Source organism: Salvia hispanica, chromosome 2 (genome assembly GCF_029641045.1).
Source record: "Salvia hispanica isolate PSC_SH4W2 chromosome 2, Shi_PSC_v1, whole genome shotgun sequence".
NCBI lineage: Eukaryota > Viridiplantae > Streptophyta > Magnoliopsida > Lamiales > Lamiaceae > Salvia > Salvia hispanica.
In genome coordinates this window covers 42,701,526-42,714,973 of record NC_142693.1, presented here as the reverse complement: position 1 = coordinate 42,714,973, position 13,448 = coordinate 42,701,526, and the positions used below count along the sequence as shown (strand labels likewise).

The 13,448-nt window shown below is 41.9% G+C and overlaps 1 protein-coding gene across 1 annotated transcript; it reads left to right on the top strand.

Annotated features, from left to right (window-relative positions):
- Window positions 1-8,982: 8,982 nt before the first annotated feature.
- LOC148932448 (uncharacterized) lies at window positions 8,983-10,608 on the top strand. Its single transcript, XM_089065107.1, has 2 exons — window positions 8,983-9,082; window positions 9,938-10,608. Exons 1-2 carry the CDS (start codon window positions 8,983-8,985, stop codon window positions 10,606-10,608), a joined length of 771 nt encoding a protein of 256 aa, XP_088921233.1.
- Window positions 10,609-13,448: the final 2,840 nt, after the last annotated feature.

Sequence of the window (13,448 nt, the reverse complement as noted above, 5' to 3'; positions counted from 1 at the left end):
TTGTTTATCTTAGTTTCCTTATTTCTTGTTGGGTTGCCTTTATTGATACAATAGAAAATCTACTTCACAAAAATATTAGATCAATCACCTACAAATTGGGTAAATCCTTGGGAAATGGATCACAAAATACATGGATCCATATCATTTGGTATCTAGAGCCTAGTACCCACTAGGTGTTTGATCTATTGTTGCTTTGGGTTGGGTTATTTTTCCTTTTGTCTTTTGTTTTTGCTCTGTTTTGTTGGGATGATCGGATTGATCAATTGTACTTAGATTAAGCTGAAATTTGGTGTGTATGATCTATGTTATGTGACCTACGTACCTGCAAAATTTCATCAAAAAAATTCCTTCGTTTGCCTAGTTAACCGTGGAGATTAACATCATTGCCCTGTTTTGGCATAGTTGGGGAAAACCATACAAAACATATCCAATCATCAAATTTGACTATATATGACCATTTTTCCCTTGATCTAGACTTGTTTGGGAATCTATCCACCAAAATTCATCCAAATTGGGCACGGGAATCGATACCAAAAAAAATCATAAAGATCAGCTAAATTTCAGCAAAAGTGTCACCCCTTGTTTGTTTTTCCTTGACTTGCATCTTGCTAATATGTGTTTATGGCTTTGTCTTCTTGATTTTTGTTGACCAAGGAGTATACCTTGATTGATCCACCTCAAGCACTTAAATCTTGGAATTGGAGTTGTGAGTGTGAGTGAATCCACCTTTCTCACAATACTCTAAGCCTTTGTCGAGAGTTATTGGGGAGTGATTTGAGGGGGGTTTGGGACATCAAGGTTGAGTTCATCTTCTTAAATTCTACTTTCTTTTATTACTAACCTCTAGGACTAGTTCCTAGTGTTTGTTTGATTTGTAGGTACTTACTCTATGCCTCCTCGCACCCGGTCCAACAAAATGGCAGGGACAAGTGCGGAGGGGGAGGAAACAAGCATGACTCACCCTATACCCGATGGGGACCTTGTGAGCATGCTGGCCCGTATGATGAAGGAATTCAAACAAGAGATGATGATCCAAATGGATGTGCGAGCAAAAGAATCCATTGCTCAATCAAAAGAATCCGAAGCCCGCATGCTTGCCGCCCAAAACACTTTATTTGGGGAGTTCAACACCTTGAAGGGAGGCCGCACATCTAGGACTCCTACTTCTAGGGGTAACCATCTACCTAATATTGCCCCGGAGGAGATGATGGAAGAAGTGGTGTATGAGGGATGGCAACGGGGGAATGATAGAAATAGAGTCAATCACATGGAGAATGATCGGTTTGGGGGAAGAAATGGTGCCCGTGGCCGTTTTAAAGGTGACTATGAATCAAGGTACCATGGAGATGGGCTTGATAGAGGATATAGTGGGAAAAGAGCTCCCAAGTCTCATGGAGAGTGGTATTCTAGGAGGGTTAGAGATCAAGTTAGCCATAAGGGGTTTGAGAGGTTAATTGAAAAAGAAGTCTCATATAGAGCTCGATTGAGGCCTACCTACCCACATGGTGGTGTTGACACAAACCAAAGAGGTAACTCATCAAGTAATTTGGCTACACCCTCTTCTTTCCATTTATCACATAAGTCTCTTGATGTATATGGAAATGTCTCCTCTTCGAAGAGCTTAATCCAAATTAGTAGAAAAAAAGAACGAGAGAGAGAGAAAAGGCTTGAGAGTGAATGTGAGTCTAAAAAGCCAAGAGAGCGTGATAAAAGACAAGAGTGTGAGGTGCAAAAGTCAAGAGAGAGTGGTGGGGGTGAGAGAAAAACCACAAGCACAAGTGAGTAAAGGGTGCTTGTTAGATTCTAAGGTCAACCTTGGGTGGGCACCAAATGATCCTTTGCCTCTTGCCCTTGGTGAGGAAACTAAACCCTTATCCACTAACACTTCTTCTATGTCTTTTTGTGTTCATGAATTTGTAGGAAATTTAATTGAAGGCATGGAAGTGAGGCATCATGTTGTACATGGCTTGGAAACTACTCACCCGGAGAAGGAACAAGAGGAACGAGGGCAAGTGGATGAACTCCTTGCCCAAGGTTCAAGTGCACTATCCTTATCTCCTTGTGATGTTTCATTGAATGAGATTATATTAGAGAAACCCCTTTGTGTTGATAAATTTGTTATTGATGTCTTGTGTAAAAAGTGGTCTCATGAGCTTGAAACTTTGAATGCTAAATCTACCTTTGCACCATATATTGATCCTTTCTTGGTAAAATCAAGCATTGAGAGACATGACATTTCTCTTGTGGCTTCTACCTTGAATGTTGGAGTGACTTCCTTGCATGCTAAGATGCATAAACTTTCCTTTGTTGGTAATTTTGAGCTTCATGTGTATGTGGATGAGGATACTAAGACCAAGAAGAGTAACATGGATAATGACTTTAGAACTTGGTGTTTGCTATGTCTTCATTGCAAAGTGGTTAAACCCTTCAATGGGATTGGAGTATTCTATGGACGTTTTGTGAAGGATTTTTCCACTCATATGTCTCTTGAGGATGATGTTGTGACTAATGGCATAAAATTGCATCGTTCTCATGTTTGTGGTATTGTTTTAAAATTGCTAGAGCAATTGTGTGGGTCTAATTTGGAAACATTTCTCATGATACTTGATGTAGTTTTTTACAAGTATCATATGCATGGTGTTGTGTCTTGTCTCCATGTCGTGCATGAAGGTTTATGGACACATTGCTCCCTTATGTTTGATAATCTCTTGAAATTGATGGGGCAATGGGATGAAATCCATATTGATGAACTTTGTTTGTTAAATGATAATCCTTCTTGCAAACTTGATGTGTGTTGTGATGAACCTACTCTATGTGTTAAATATGGGCTTGTCAATTTGTGGACTAGCTCTCATTTGAGCAAGAATGATGTATCAATGGTTCTTTATGGTCTTTTGTTGTTTAACCTTGAGAATATGAATCTTGTGAATAAACCTTATTCGGTTACCTTTGAATATACACACTATGAGGACCCTTTCTTGTATATGCCTAGTCTTGTTGAGAATGCCAAATCTTTTGTGAAGATGTTCAAGGATTTGGGCATCATTTGTATGAGGATGATCGAACCAAATAGAAACAAGGTGCTTGGGGCATTTGTGTTTTGGCATGTTGATTGCTTTTATTGCATGTCCATCAAACCATTCAATGGAGTTGGGAAGTTTTATGGTCTATTTGTGAAGAACTTTATATCTAATGGCTTTGTTTGGGACTACATTGTGAAGGAATGCGTATGTTTATTTGCACATATATCTTATACCTATATTGTGAGGTTGTTTGAGTTTTGTTATAAAGGGTATCTTGATGATTTTGTCTTGATTTCTTATGGGAGGGATTTGGACATGAAAGGAATCATTAATTCGTGCTCTCATGTTTATTGTCACTTGGCCTTGAGCATGAGGGAACATGATTCTGGAGGCCCACATAACGTCTTTGGTGTATTATTGTCTCTTAGAGCCGTTAGTGGTCTTAATCCTTTTCATCATACTTTCATATTTGATTTGCTCTTTTTCCATTTCATAGGTGTACGAAATCCGGATTTGAGGACAAATCCTTTCCAAGGAGGGGAGGATGATATGACCACGAGTGCTAGACGTCAAGGGTCTTCATTTCGGCGTGAGCCATGGGTTGATTGGGGCCCAAGGATGAAAGAGAAGACAAGCCAATGGTCCAACAAAGCTAGAGGGATTCCCGATGAGGCAATGAATAGAGACGGCTCGGATTTGAGGACAAATCCTTTCCAAGAAGGGGAGGATGATACGATCATGGAAGCCGTGCGTCAAGGATTTCAACTACAGTTGGATTCAACTGGAAATCGTCCTATTGAGATTACATCCGAAAGCTATGAAACTACCACCATTGTCTTCGTCTTGGAAACAGCTTCGCGTGGGTATCTTGCACATCCCAATCGGAGTCCGAATGAGGGAGTTATGGTGGTTTTATGGAAGTCGCGCAGAGAAGGCCGAGAGCTTCGGGAAAAACGCCCGACCGGGCGTTTTGCTTGTGAAAATCGCCCGGGGACAGCGAAAACGCCCGGGCCGGGCATTTTGGCATGTGAAAAACGCCCCACCGGGCGATTATGCCGCTTTTTTAGATTTTGTGGGCCAACTTTCTATTTTTGGACCCATAGTATAAATACCTCTTGATGTCATTTCTTTTCTTTAGATTTTGATGAAATTAGATGCTTGAGAGCTTTGTTTCCTCTTGGAGAGGGTTTCTATCCAATTCCTAGATTTAGGTTGCTTGAATCCATCAATTGCTAGTTCAAGCATGGATCAAGTAGAGGTATGCTTTGAGGTTTGTGGTTCCCTTGAAGATCTAGCCATGGATGCATGTTAGTTATGTTGTAAGTGTATTAGCTTGCTTCATCAATGACTATGTATCTCAATTTCCACCCTATCCAATGTTATTTCCTTCTTTGTTTATCTTAGTTTCCTTATTTCTTGTTGGGTTGCCTTTATTGATACAATAGAAAATCTACTTCACAAAAATATTAGATCAATCACCTACAAATTGGGTAAATCCTTGGGAAATGGATCACAAAATACATAGATCCATATCAGTGTTGCATCTGATGATGTTGAGCTATTTGTGCAGAGTGAGAGTGATGAAGCTTGTTATTGCTGACTTTGTCTGAAGCCATGAGAGGGAGAGTGTTAAGGTCTTTTCCCTTAACGGTGGTCGACGATAGTGCATGTCGAGGAAAGCAGTTCCGGCTCCCGTCGTCGGGTATGATTACGCTCGACTCTTAAAGCAAAAATAAATAGTCAAAAACTAATATCCAAAAATAATAAAACATAAAAAAGGAAATAAAAACAAAAGTTTATTTAAGAACAAAATCGCCCAGCTTCTCAGGCGGGCGGGTGTTCCTCTTCGGCTTCATTGTTGCAATGGACGGCACTTGCAGTGGCTGTTCCTGACTTATTCTTGGAGTCTCCGACTTCGGCGTCACATCCCCTATCTCCGGTGAGGCCGCCGTCTCGGTTACTTGGGTAGCCGGCAAGCTACGGTCCGTATCAGAGAGAGAGATGAGATCTATAGAGAGATAGGGTGAACTCTTTCTTTTCTTGGTTGCTAAAAACCTAGTATTTTGTTCTCATTTTATAGAGAAATTGGAGATCAACATAAAATTTAGAGAGAGTGTGTGAGAAGCAGTTATGGAGTAATCAAAAGAGAAGAGGATGGTATAAAAAATGGGGAAATGAATTGAATGCAAAGAAAAGATAAACTTTATTATAAGCTTTTCTATCTAACAAAAAATCATTCATTACCCAAAATTAACTTTCAAACAATTCCATTTAATTTCACCCCTTCTCTCTTAGAGCATCTCCAATGGTCGGCTAGCGACCGGCTAGCCGATTCTTCGCGCTGGCCGATCGGCTAGCCGAACCATTGTAGGCGGCCAGCGCGAAATCGGCGAGCGGACCGGCGTGGGCTGGCCGATCAGCTAGCCGCCATTGTGGCGGCCCGATCGGCCAGCGATCGGCCATCGCCGATTTTTGTTTTGTTTTTTTTTTTTTTAAAAAAACCTATATAAACGCGATTTTAGTTTCATTTTCATTTGCACCACTTGTTTTAACGAGTTTTCTTCCTCTCTAACTTTCTGTACAAGAGCATCATCGAGCGATGGATCACAACAACGAGTCCAGTCCAACGACGAGTGGATCTCAGACTCCCACGGTACCTGTGGGATCTGGATGGGGCGGGCAGATGGGCGGGCAGATGGGGCCAGGGTTTAACGTCCCTTGGGGGCAGGGGGAGCGGCGGGCAGTCAGCGCCGGGGTGGGGGGGAGGCCCCAGATGCACCCGCAGATGCTGCAGCAGATGATGGGGATGATGTGGCAGGGAGGGATGCAGGGGGGGATGCAGCACGGTATGCATCCCTGGATGCAGGGGGGCATGCAGGGGTCACCGGGAGGGGACACGGTATATCGTTCCTCGCTTGATTTTTTGACGGCTTCGTCTCACACGTCGACCCCAGTAGAGACGCAGTTCACTGGCGATGACCTTCTGTCATTGCATGATATGGGGATCGATCTCGGGGATCCAGATTCTCCCGTTCCAGCGAGGCGGGCCGCGCCGAAGAAGAAGACGAGGGGGAAGGCCAAGGCGGTCGGCGAGTCATCGCAGCCCGCTGTTGACGAAACCCCTGGCCGGAGAAAATGGATGGAGGATGAGTATGCCGGGGTGGCCAGGGGTGGTTGGAGGTGTGCGACGATCCGCTGGTTGCGAACAACCAGCGGGTTGTCAACATGTGGGCGAAGATCAGAGCTGCCTATAGGAGGCATTGCCCGCACGGGAAGGACTTCAGCGGGGAGGAGGTCCGGAAGGGGTGGGAGCGCATCAGGGCCGCGGTGGGCCGTTTTGCGAATTTGTACGCCAACGCCCTCCGTCAGCTCAGTAGTGGGCAGAATGAGGACGACGCCCGGAGGATAGCCGAGAGTCAGTTCCCCTTGGCGGGGAAGTATAAGGAGTTCACCTTCTGGGAGTGCTTCTTGTTGCTGAAGGACTCCGAGAAGTTCCGGGCGGGGTGCGACGCTGGGTGGCCGAAGAAGCAGAGGTTGAACTATTCCGGCGACTACAGCGGCAGCAGCGGCGGATCCCACGATCTCCCCCCGGATGCCGAGGAGTTTCCATCCCATCCTTCATTTGCTGGTCGCCCTCGCCCGGTGGGACAAAAGCGGGCGCAACGGGCTGCGAGGGAAGGATCCCCCCTATCGCCCCATGAGGTCCAGTCCTCTGCCCTCCCACCCGCCCCACTCGAGTACACTCTCCATTCGCGTAACCATACACGGGATCAGATGTACAAGGTCTTCCAAATATGAGTTTAATTGAAGATAGAAAAGATGGATATAAGTATTAAATGGAGAGAGAGAGAGAGAAAGAGAGAGAGTCAAATATTTTAATTGGAGATGAAAAAAGTGGTTGAGTGTATAAATTGGAGGGAGAAGGAGTTCAAAAATAGAAATGTGTAATCTTATTTTGAACAAAGAGAAAAGAAAAGTGTGTCATCTTACTTGGATGGAGTGAGTGTTCACATTTGGGACAAACTAAGAGCATCTCCAATGCAAATAGGTCAGCCATAGGCCAGCCACTCTCTCTCTTTGCCATGTCAGCAGCACTAAAAATCCACCTGCCACATCTATATTTAGGCCAGCCATAGACCAGCCGCAAAAAAATAATTCAAAAAATACTACATTTACGGAATTAAAATTACGATTAAATTACGGAATTAAATTTACGAGACATATACGGGAAAATTCATTAATTGTATTAAAAAAGGTACATAGATAAAAAAAAATACATAATAAAGAAAAAAAACTATTGCATTGTCGGCAAATTCCTTGAAGTCGGCAAATTCCTTGAGGCGGTCGGCTTCATCGAGAGGTACCCCACGTCGTACGCTAGGGGTGGCCGTTCCGTGGCTTAGACCGGCTTCATCGTCATTGGCCTAACTAGTCAGTTGTACGCCTTCGTCTTCGACGATCATGTTGTGCAGGATAATGCAGGCGTACATTATTTGGGAAACGCATCTGACATCCCACAAACGTATTGGACCCTTAATTGCCGCCCATCGAGACTGGAGCACACCAAATGCGCGCTCCACGTCCTTGCCCGCCGACTCCTGTCATTCCGCAAAGTAGGCCTTCCTTTCATCACTTGCGTGCCTGATCGTCTTCACAAAGACAGGCCACCTAGGGTATATCTCATCCGCCAAGTAGTAGCCCATATCATGCCGGTTGCCGTTGGCCACAAATGAGGCGGCTGGACCGACGCCTTGACACTTCTCGTTGAAGAGGGGCGACGAGTTCAGGACTTTGAGGTCGTTGTTCGACCCGGCTATCCTAAAATACGCATGCCAGATCCACAGCCGGTAATCAGCTACGACCTCGAGGATCATCGTGGGATTCTTTGACTTGTAGCCGATCGTGTAGGCCCCCTTCCAGGCAGTCGGACAGTTCTTCCACTCCCAATGCATACAATTTATGCTGCCTAACATCCCAGGGAACCCATGCTTCTCCCCGTGCATCTGCATCAAATTCTGACAATCTTCGGGAGTAGGGCTTCGAAGGTACTGCTCTCCGAAAATGTTTATCACGCCCTCACAGAAATACTTCAGACATTCCAGGGCTGTCGACTCACTGATGTGTAGGTACTCATCCCACATGTCTGTCGTGCCTCCGTAGGCCTACTGCCTGATTGCCGCCGTGCACTTTTGACGGGTCTGCCAACCGCATCGTGCAAGAAGCGGAAACACAGATATCGACGCTCCAAAGCGTCAACGATACGCATAAACAACTCCCTGCGCATTCTGAAACGCCATCGGAACATGGTTGTGGGAAACCGCGGGTTCTCCGAAAAGTAGTCGTCATACAGCCGCTGATGTGCAGCTACGTGATCCCGATCAATCACTGCTCGGCGGTGGATAACCCGTGGAGGGCGAGGTATCGCCTGCTGTTCCACCCTAAGCATGTACCGCTCCATCTCGTGGTTCATGTAGGCATTCATAGCCTCGTTCATCCTCCGTTCGTACTCCTCAGCATCCCCACCACTACCACCACTGCTACCACCCGCGTTACTCATCGCTCGATGATGCTCTTGTAAAGAAAGTTAGAGAGAGAGAAAACTCGTTAAAACAAGTGGTGCAAATGAAAATGAAACTAAAATCGCATTTATATAGGTTTAAAAAAAAAAATCAAAAATCGGCGCTGGCTGATCGCTGGCCGATCGGGCCGCCACAATGGCGGCCAGCGCCACGCCACCGGCCAGCTCACGCCGAAAATTTTGCTGATTTGCCGCTCACCTACTCCAATGATTCGGCTAGCCGACCGGCTAGCGACGCGGATCGGCTAGCCGGTTGGCTAGCCGACATTAGAGATGCTCTAAAAAGAAAAGTATGTCATCTTAGTTGGGAAAAAGGGAATATGATGAATAGTACTCCCTTTATCGGTTACTGGTCAGTTTTAAGGGGCTTAAATATATAATATGCGCAATTTAGTTGCTAAGAGTGCAGGAAAAGGGTCTAAAGTCATGCAACGGGTGCCGAAGGTAAACCAAGTGAAAAGAAGCAAAAAGGTGCAAACTGGTCAGTAGACTACACCGTGGAGTTAGAGCACATAAGGAGGATGGCTTCATCGGTGGATCTAGGTGGGCTCGGGGGGTCGGCCGACCTCACCATTGTTCCCGGAGAATAGCCGGATAATTCCCTTCCTTAGCTGCCGACCCCACGCCGCCGAAGTTCTGCCCTAGGCAGCAATGGCAGCAAACCTGTCGCCGCCTCCTCCGAGAAGAAGAAGACGCAGATTCCGCCGCCTCTGGAGAAGAAGAAGACGCAAATTGCCAAATTCCAATACTTTAAAATTTGGGCTTTACAAATGGGCTTGCCTTGTATTAATTGATACCATAATTAAATAAACCCAACTTCCAATAATTTTAACATATAGAGAATGCAAAAGATTTGTTAACTTGTGGTACATACTTGGCGAATTTTATAACATGAAAAGTAAACCCTTTCATTCTCTACTCAAAATTTATATCAAAGAGAATTTCAAACTTTAGGCTTTAGGGGTTTTGTGCTACGAATAAAATTTTGAAGGAATTTTTTAGCAATTGGCGTCAACAATATTTTTAGAGAGTTTCTTGTATCATATCACTTATTGAGGTATTTAAAATCATCATTCAAGTTTAAGTTGGTATTATTATTTGTTTTTTTTTTTTTTTTCTGTTTTTACAATTCACATTACATGCTACAAAATTAATCAATAATTATTATATTCTCTAATTTTAGTAGATATAGCAATAATCTTTGCAGCTTTGCTTAATTGATTTTGTTTACCTTGTCCAAGATTAGATTAGAAAGTTTCATAGTATATGATAATTAATTTAATATAAATTTTAATTGTGTTACATTGTTTTTAGGTTAATGGATAAATTTCTGAAGATCGAGTTTCTATCCGTTCTTCAAGTGCTAATGTTGAGCAAGAACCAAAACAATTGGAAAATCATGTGGTAGTTGAAAATAATCTGGACAAGATTGATATTGATAAAGAGAAAATTAAAGCCAACCCCGGATTACGAGACCCTATAGATAGTTTTGATGTGAATATTCGTGATCGAATTCGTAGAGAATATGTTGCCAAAGGTCCTTGCCAACCAAAAAGCCATGACTTTCCAAAAAAACAATATGCGTATTGTTTTTGGTGTTTTCTTTTCAAATGTGGTTATTTAGCAACAAGAGATGAAGCATTTGTTAGTGGTGGTTTCTCTAATTGTAAGAAGGCTAATGAAAGATTTAGAGCTCATGTTGGGTCAATCGGTAGTGCACACCACAAAGCTAGAATTGAATATGAAAATTTTGTAAATCAAAAGCAGAGGGTGACTTATATTGTTAGTAGAGTTGGTTCAAAACAAGAGAAGGAATATAGGATTCGTTTGACTGCAACTCTTGATGTTATTCGATTCCTTTTGAATCAAGGTTTGGATTTTAGAGGACATGATGAGACATCAACTTCTTCAAATAGGGGAAACTTTCTGGAGTTATTATATTGGTATAGTTTAAGGAATGATGAAGTTGGTCAAGTTGTATTGAAGAATGCTCCCAGAAATAATTAAATGATTGCTCCATCAATTCAAAAAGAAATGGTTAATGCGTGTGCAGTTGAAACTACAGTTGAAATAATGTAGGAACTTGGTGATGGATTATTTTCCATAATAGTTAATGAGTCTCGAGATTTCTCGGTGAAGGAGCAAATGACTATTGTTATTAGATACGTGAACAAAAATGGAGAGATAATAGAAAGATTTTTAGCTTAGTTTATGTTAAAGAGACTTCATCAAGATGTTTGAAAATGACAATTGATATTTTTATTTCTAAGTTGGAATTATCTTTATCAAGATTGAGAGGTCAGGGATATGATGGGACTTAAAATATGGGGGGTGAATTTAATGGACTTAAAGCACTTATTTTAAAAGAATATCAATCGGCATGGTATGTCCATTGTTTTGCCCATCAGCTTCAATTGGTATGTGTGGCGGTATGTAAGGCAAATTGACATGTTTCTGACTTTTTCGGATATCTTAGCCCGATTGTTACAGTATGTGGATCTTCTTACAAAAGGGCAGATAAACTCCGACAAATTGAATATGAAAGAATGGTTGAAAGGATTGAGAAAGGGGAAATCACTTCAGGTAAAGGTCTAAATCAAGAAACTTCTTTGCATAGACCGGGTGACACTCGATGGGGATCTCATTATATTACTCTAACTCGTCTTGCATCTATGTGGCCCTCGATAGTCACAGTACTTGAAATAGTATTTGAAGATGGGGTTGATCAAGAAACAAGTGGCCTAAAGGGTTGCTTCAAAAGATGGAAAACTTTGATTTTGTGTTTCACATGATGTTGATGAAACATTTGTTGGGTATGATTGATCCACTATCTTGTGTGCTGCAATACAGAGATCAAAATATTCTGAATGCAATAAATTTGATAGTGACTGTGAAAGAGGACTTGCAAGCATTTCGAGAATCTGGATAGGATGATTTCTTGCAAGAAGTGGAAGCATTTTGCCGGACAAATGAAATTGATGTTCCTAACATGGATAAAATTGTTCCAAGACGAATTCGTATGAAGAATGATGGAAAAAGTATTACAAACTATCATTATTATCATGTTGAAATTTTTTATCAGGTATTTTTGATAACTAATATTCTTATTTATTTAAACTTTGATATTAACTCCTAATATATTTTTTTCACAATCAGGTTATTAACTTAATTAGTCAAGAAATGAGGAATCGTTTTTCTGAGTCCAAGAAATCATTTCTCCAATTTCTTGAGTGTATGGCATGTCTTGATCCAAGAAATCATTTCTCCAATTCCAATGCCGATAAACTTGTTCATCTTACCACGCTTTATCCGGAAGACTTTTCATCCATGGAGCTTAACTTGTTAACTAAACAACTTCAAAGTTTCGTGAGTGATGAAAGAAGAGATACACGTTTTTAAGATGTTGAAGATTTGAGAACTCTTTCAAAGAAGATGGTTGAAACGATGAAAGATAAGATTTTTCAATTGGTTTATCGATTGATAAACTTGGTCTTACTTTTACCAGTAGCTACAACATCCGTTGAAAGAGTGTTTTCTGCAATGAAATTTATGAAGTCAGAGCTGAGAAATAGGATGGGAGATGACTGGTTGGACGACAGTTTGACGGTATATAGTGAGAATGAGGTCTTTGCAACTATTCCCAATGAAAGGATTTTGAGTCATTTTCAGAAAATGGATACTCGAAGAAGCCAACTATCTCGCATAGCATAAGATTGTGGTATTTATACTTTTATGTATTTTTGTTTAGAGATATTTATTAAAATATTATATTTATAATCTTGATCGGTTCGACCCCACAATTTTTTATTCCGCACTTAGATGATTGGCTCCTGATTGGAATATGTCTCCTAATTCCACAAGGGGTATTGATAAGGCTCGTTTCATGCATCGGTTTAGGGTTGAAATTCTGTGCATTTGGGGCGCTAATATGCGTTTATGAGTTCAGGTGCGTAGTAAATCTGCTGGACCTAGGAGTTGCTGTTACCTGACTTGGCAGATGCAAAAGAGATGAAATTGAAGAAAAAATCAGAAGTCGTCATTCGGACCTGGGAGAATCAAAAGTTGGCGACAGGAGCAGAATGGAACGAGAGCAGATTATTTTAAAGAGACTTACTCAAGGGCAAGAGCGTAAAATCACCAGAGGGATACCCTAGGGATCAAAGCCTCACATATATAAGGAGCTCAACCTTGAAGAGCAAGACAACCACTACTACACTTTCCTAGCTCTAGCTTTCGTTCCATGCTTTAGTTCCACACTTCAAATTTCTCATTTCTACTGTTGCGCACTTGGAAATGGAGGATTCTGGCCACCGTGGTTCTCATCATCGTTGTTATTTTGCTGTGTAACACCACCTTGTGAAGGCGAAGAAACAATCTTTACTTGCTTACGTTTAGTACTTGTTGGTTTTTAAGTTCGCAACTCTAGTTTCTGACTTTGATCTACTGGATTCACACCTATTTCTAGTTATTATGGAAGTTTATGTTTGCTTTTGGTGGGATATCGCTGAGTTTATGTTTATCTCTTGCTTTTAGCTTTCGTTCTTGTTTATTATTGGATGTTTGGAGCTGAAATATGTTGGTTTGTTGATGGAGGCTGGGGATTTGCGTATGGAGATGTTTGGATTTGTTGAATCGTGGTGTTTTTGAGTTGGAATTTCACGTAATTGGTGTTTGCTGTTTACGTTGTGCATTATCATGGCTGTTTACTTTCTGTTTCTGCATCCTTTAGGTCCAGTAGCGTAGATCTGTTAGTTTAGGCTTTAATTTCTCGTTTTAAGTCTAGATCTAAAGTTTGCTATGTTTTCATGGTGTTTAATACTCTGTTTTATCTGCTATTCTCGTTTGAT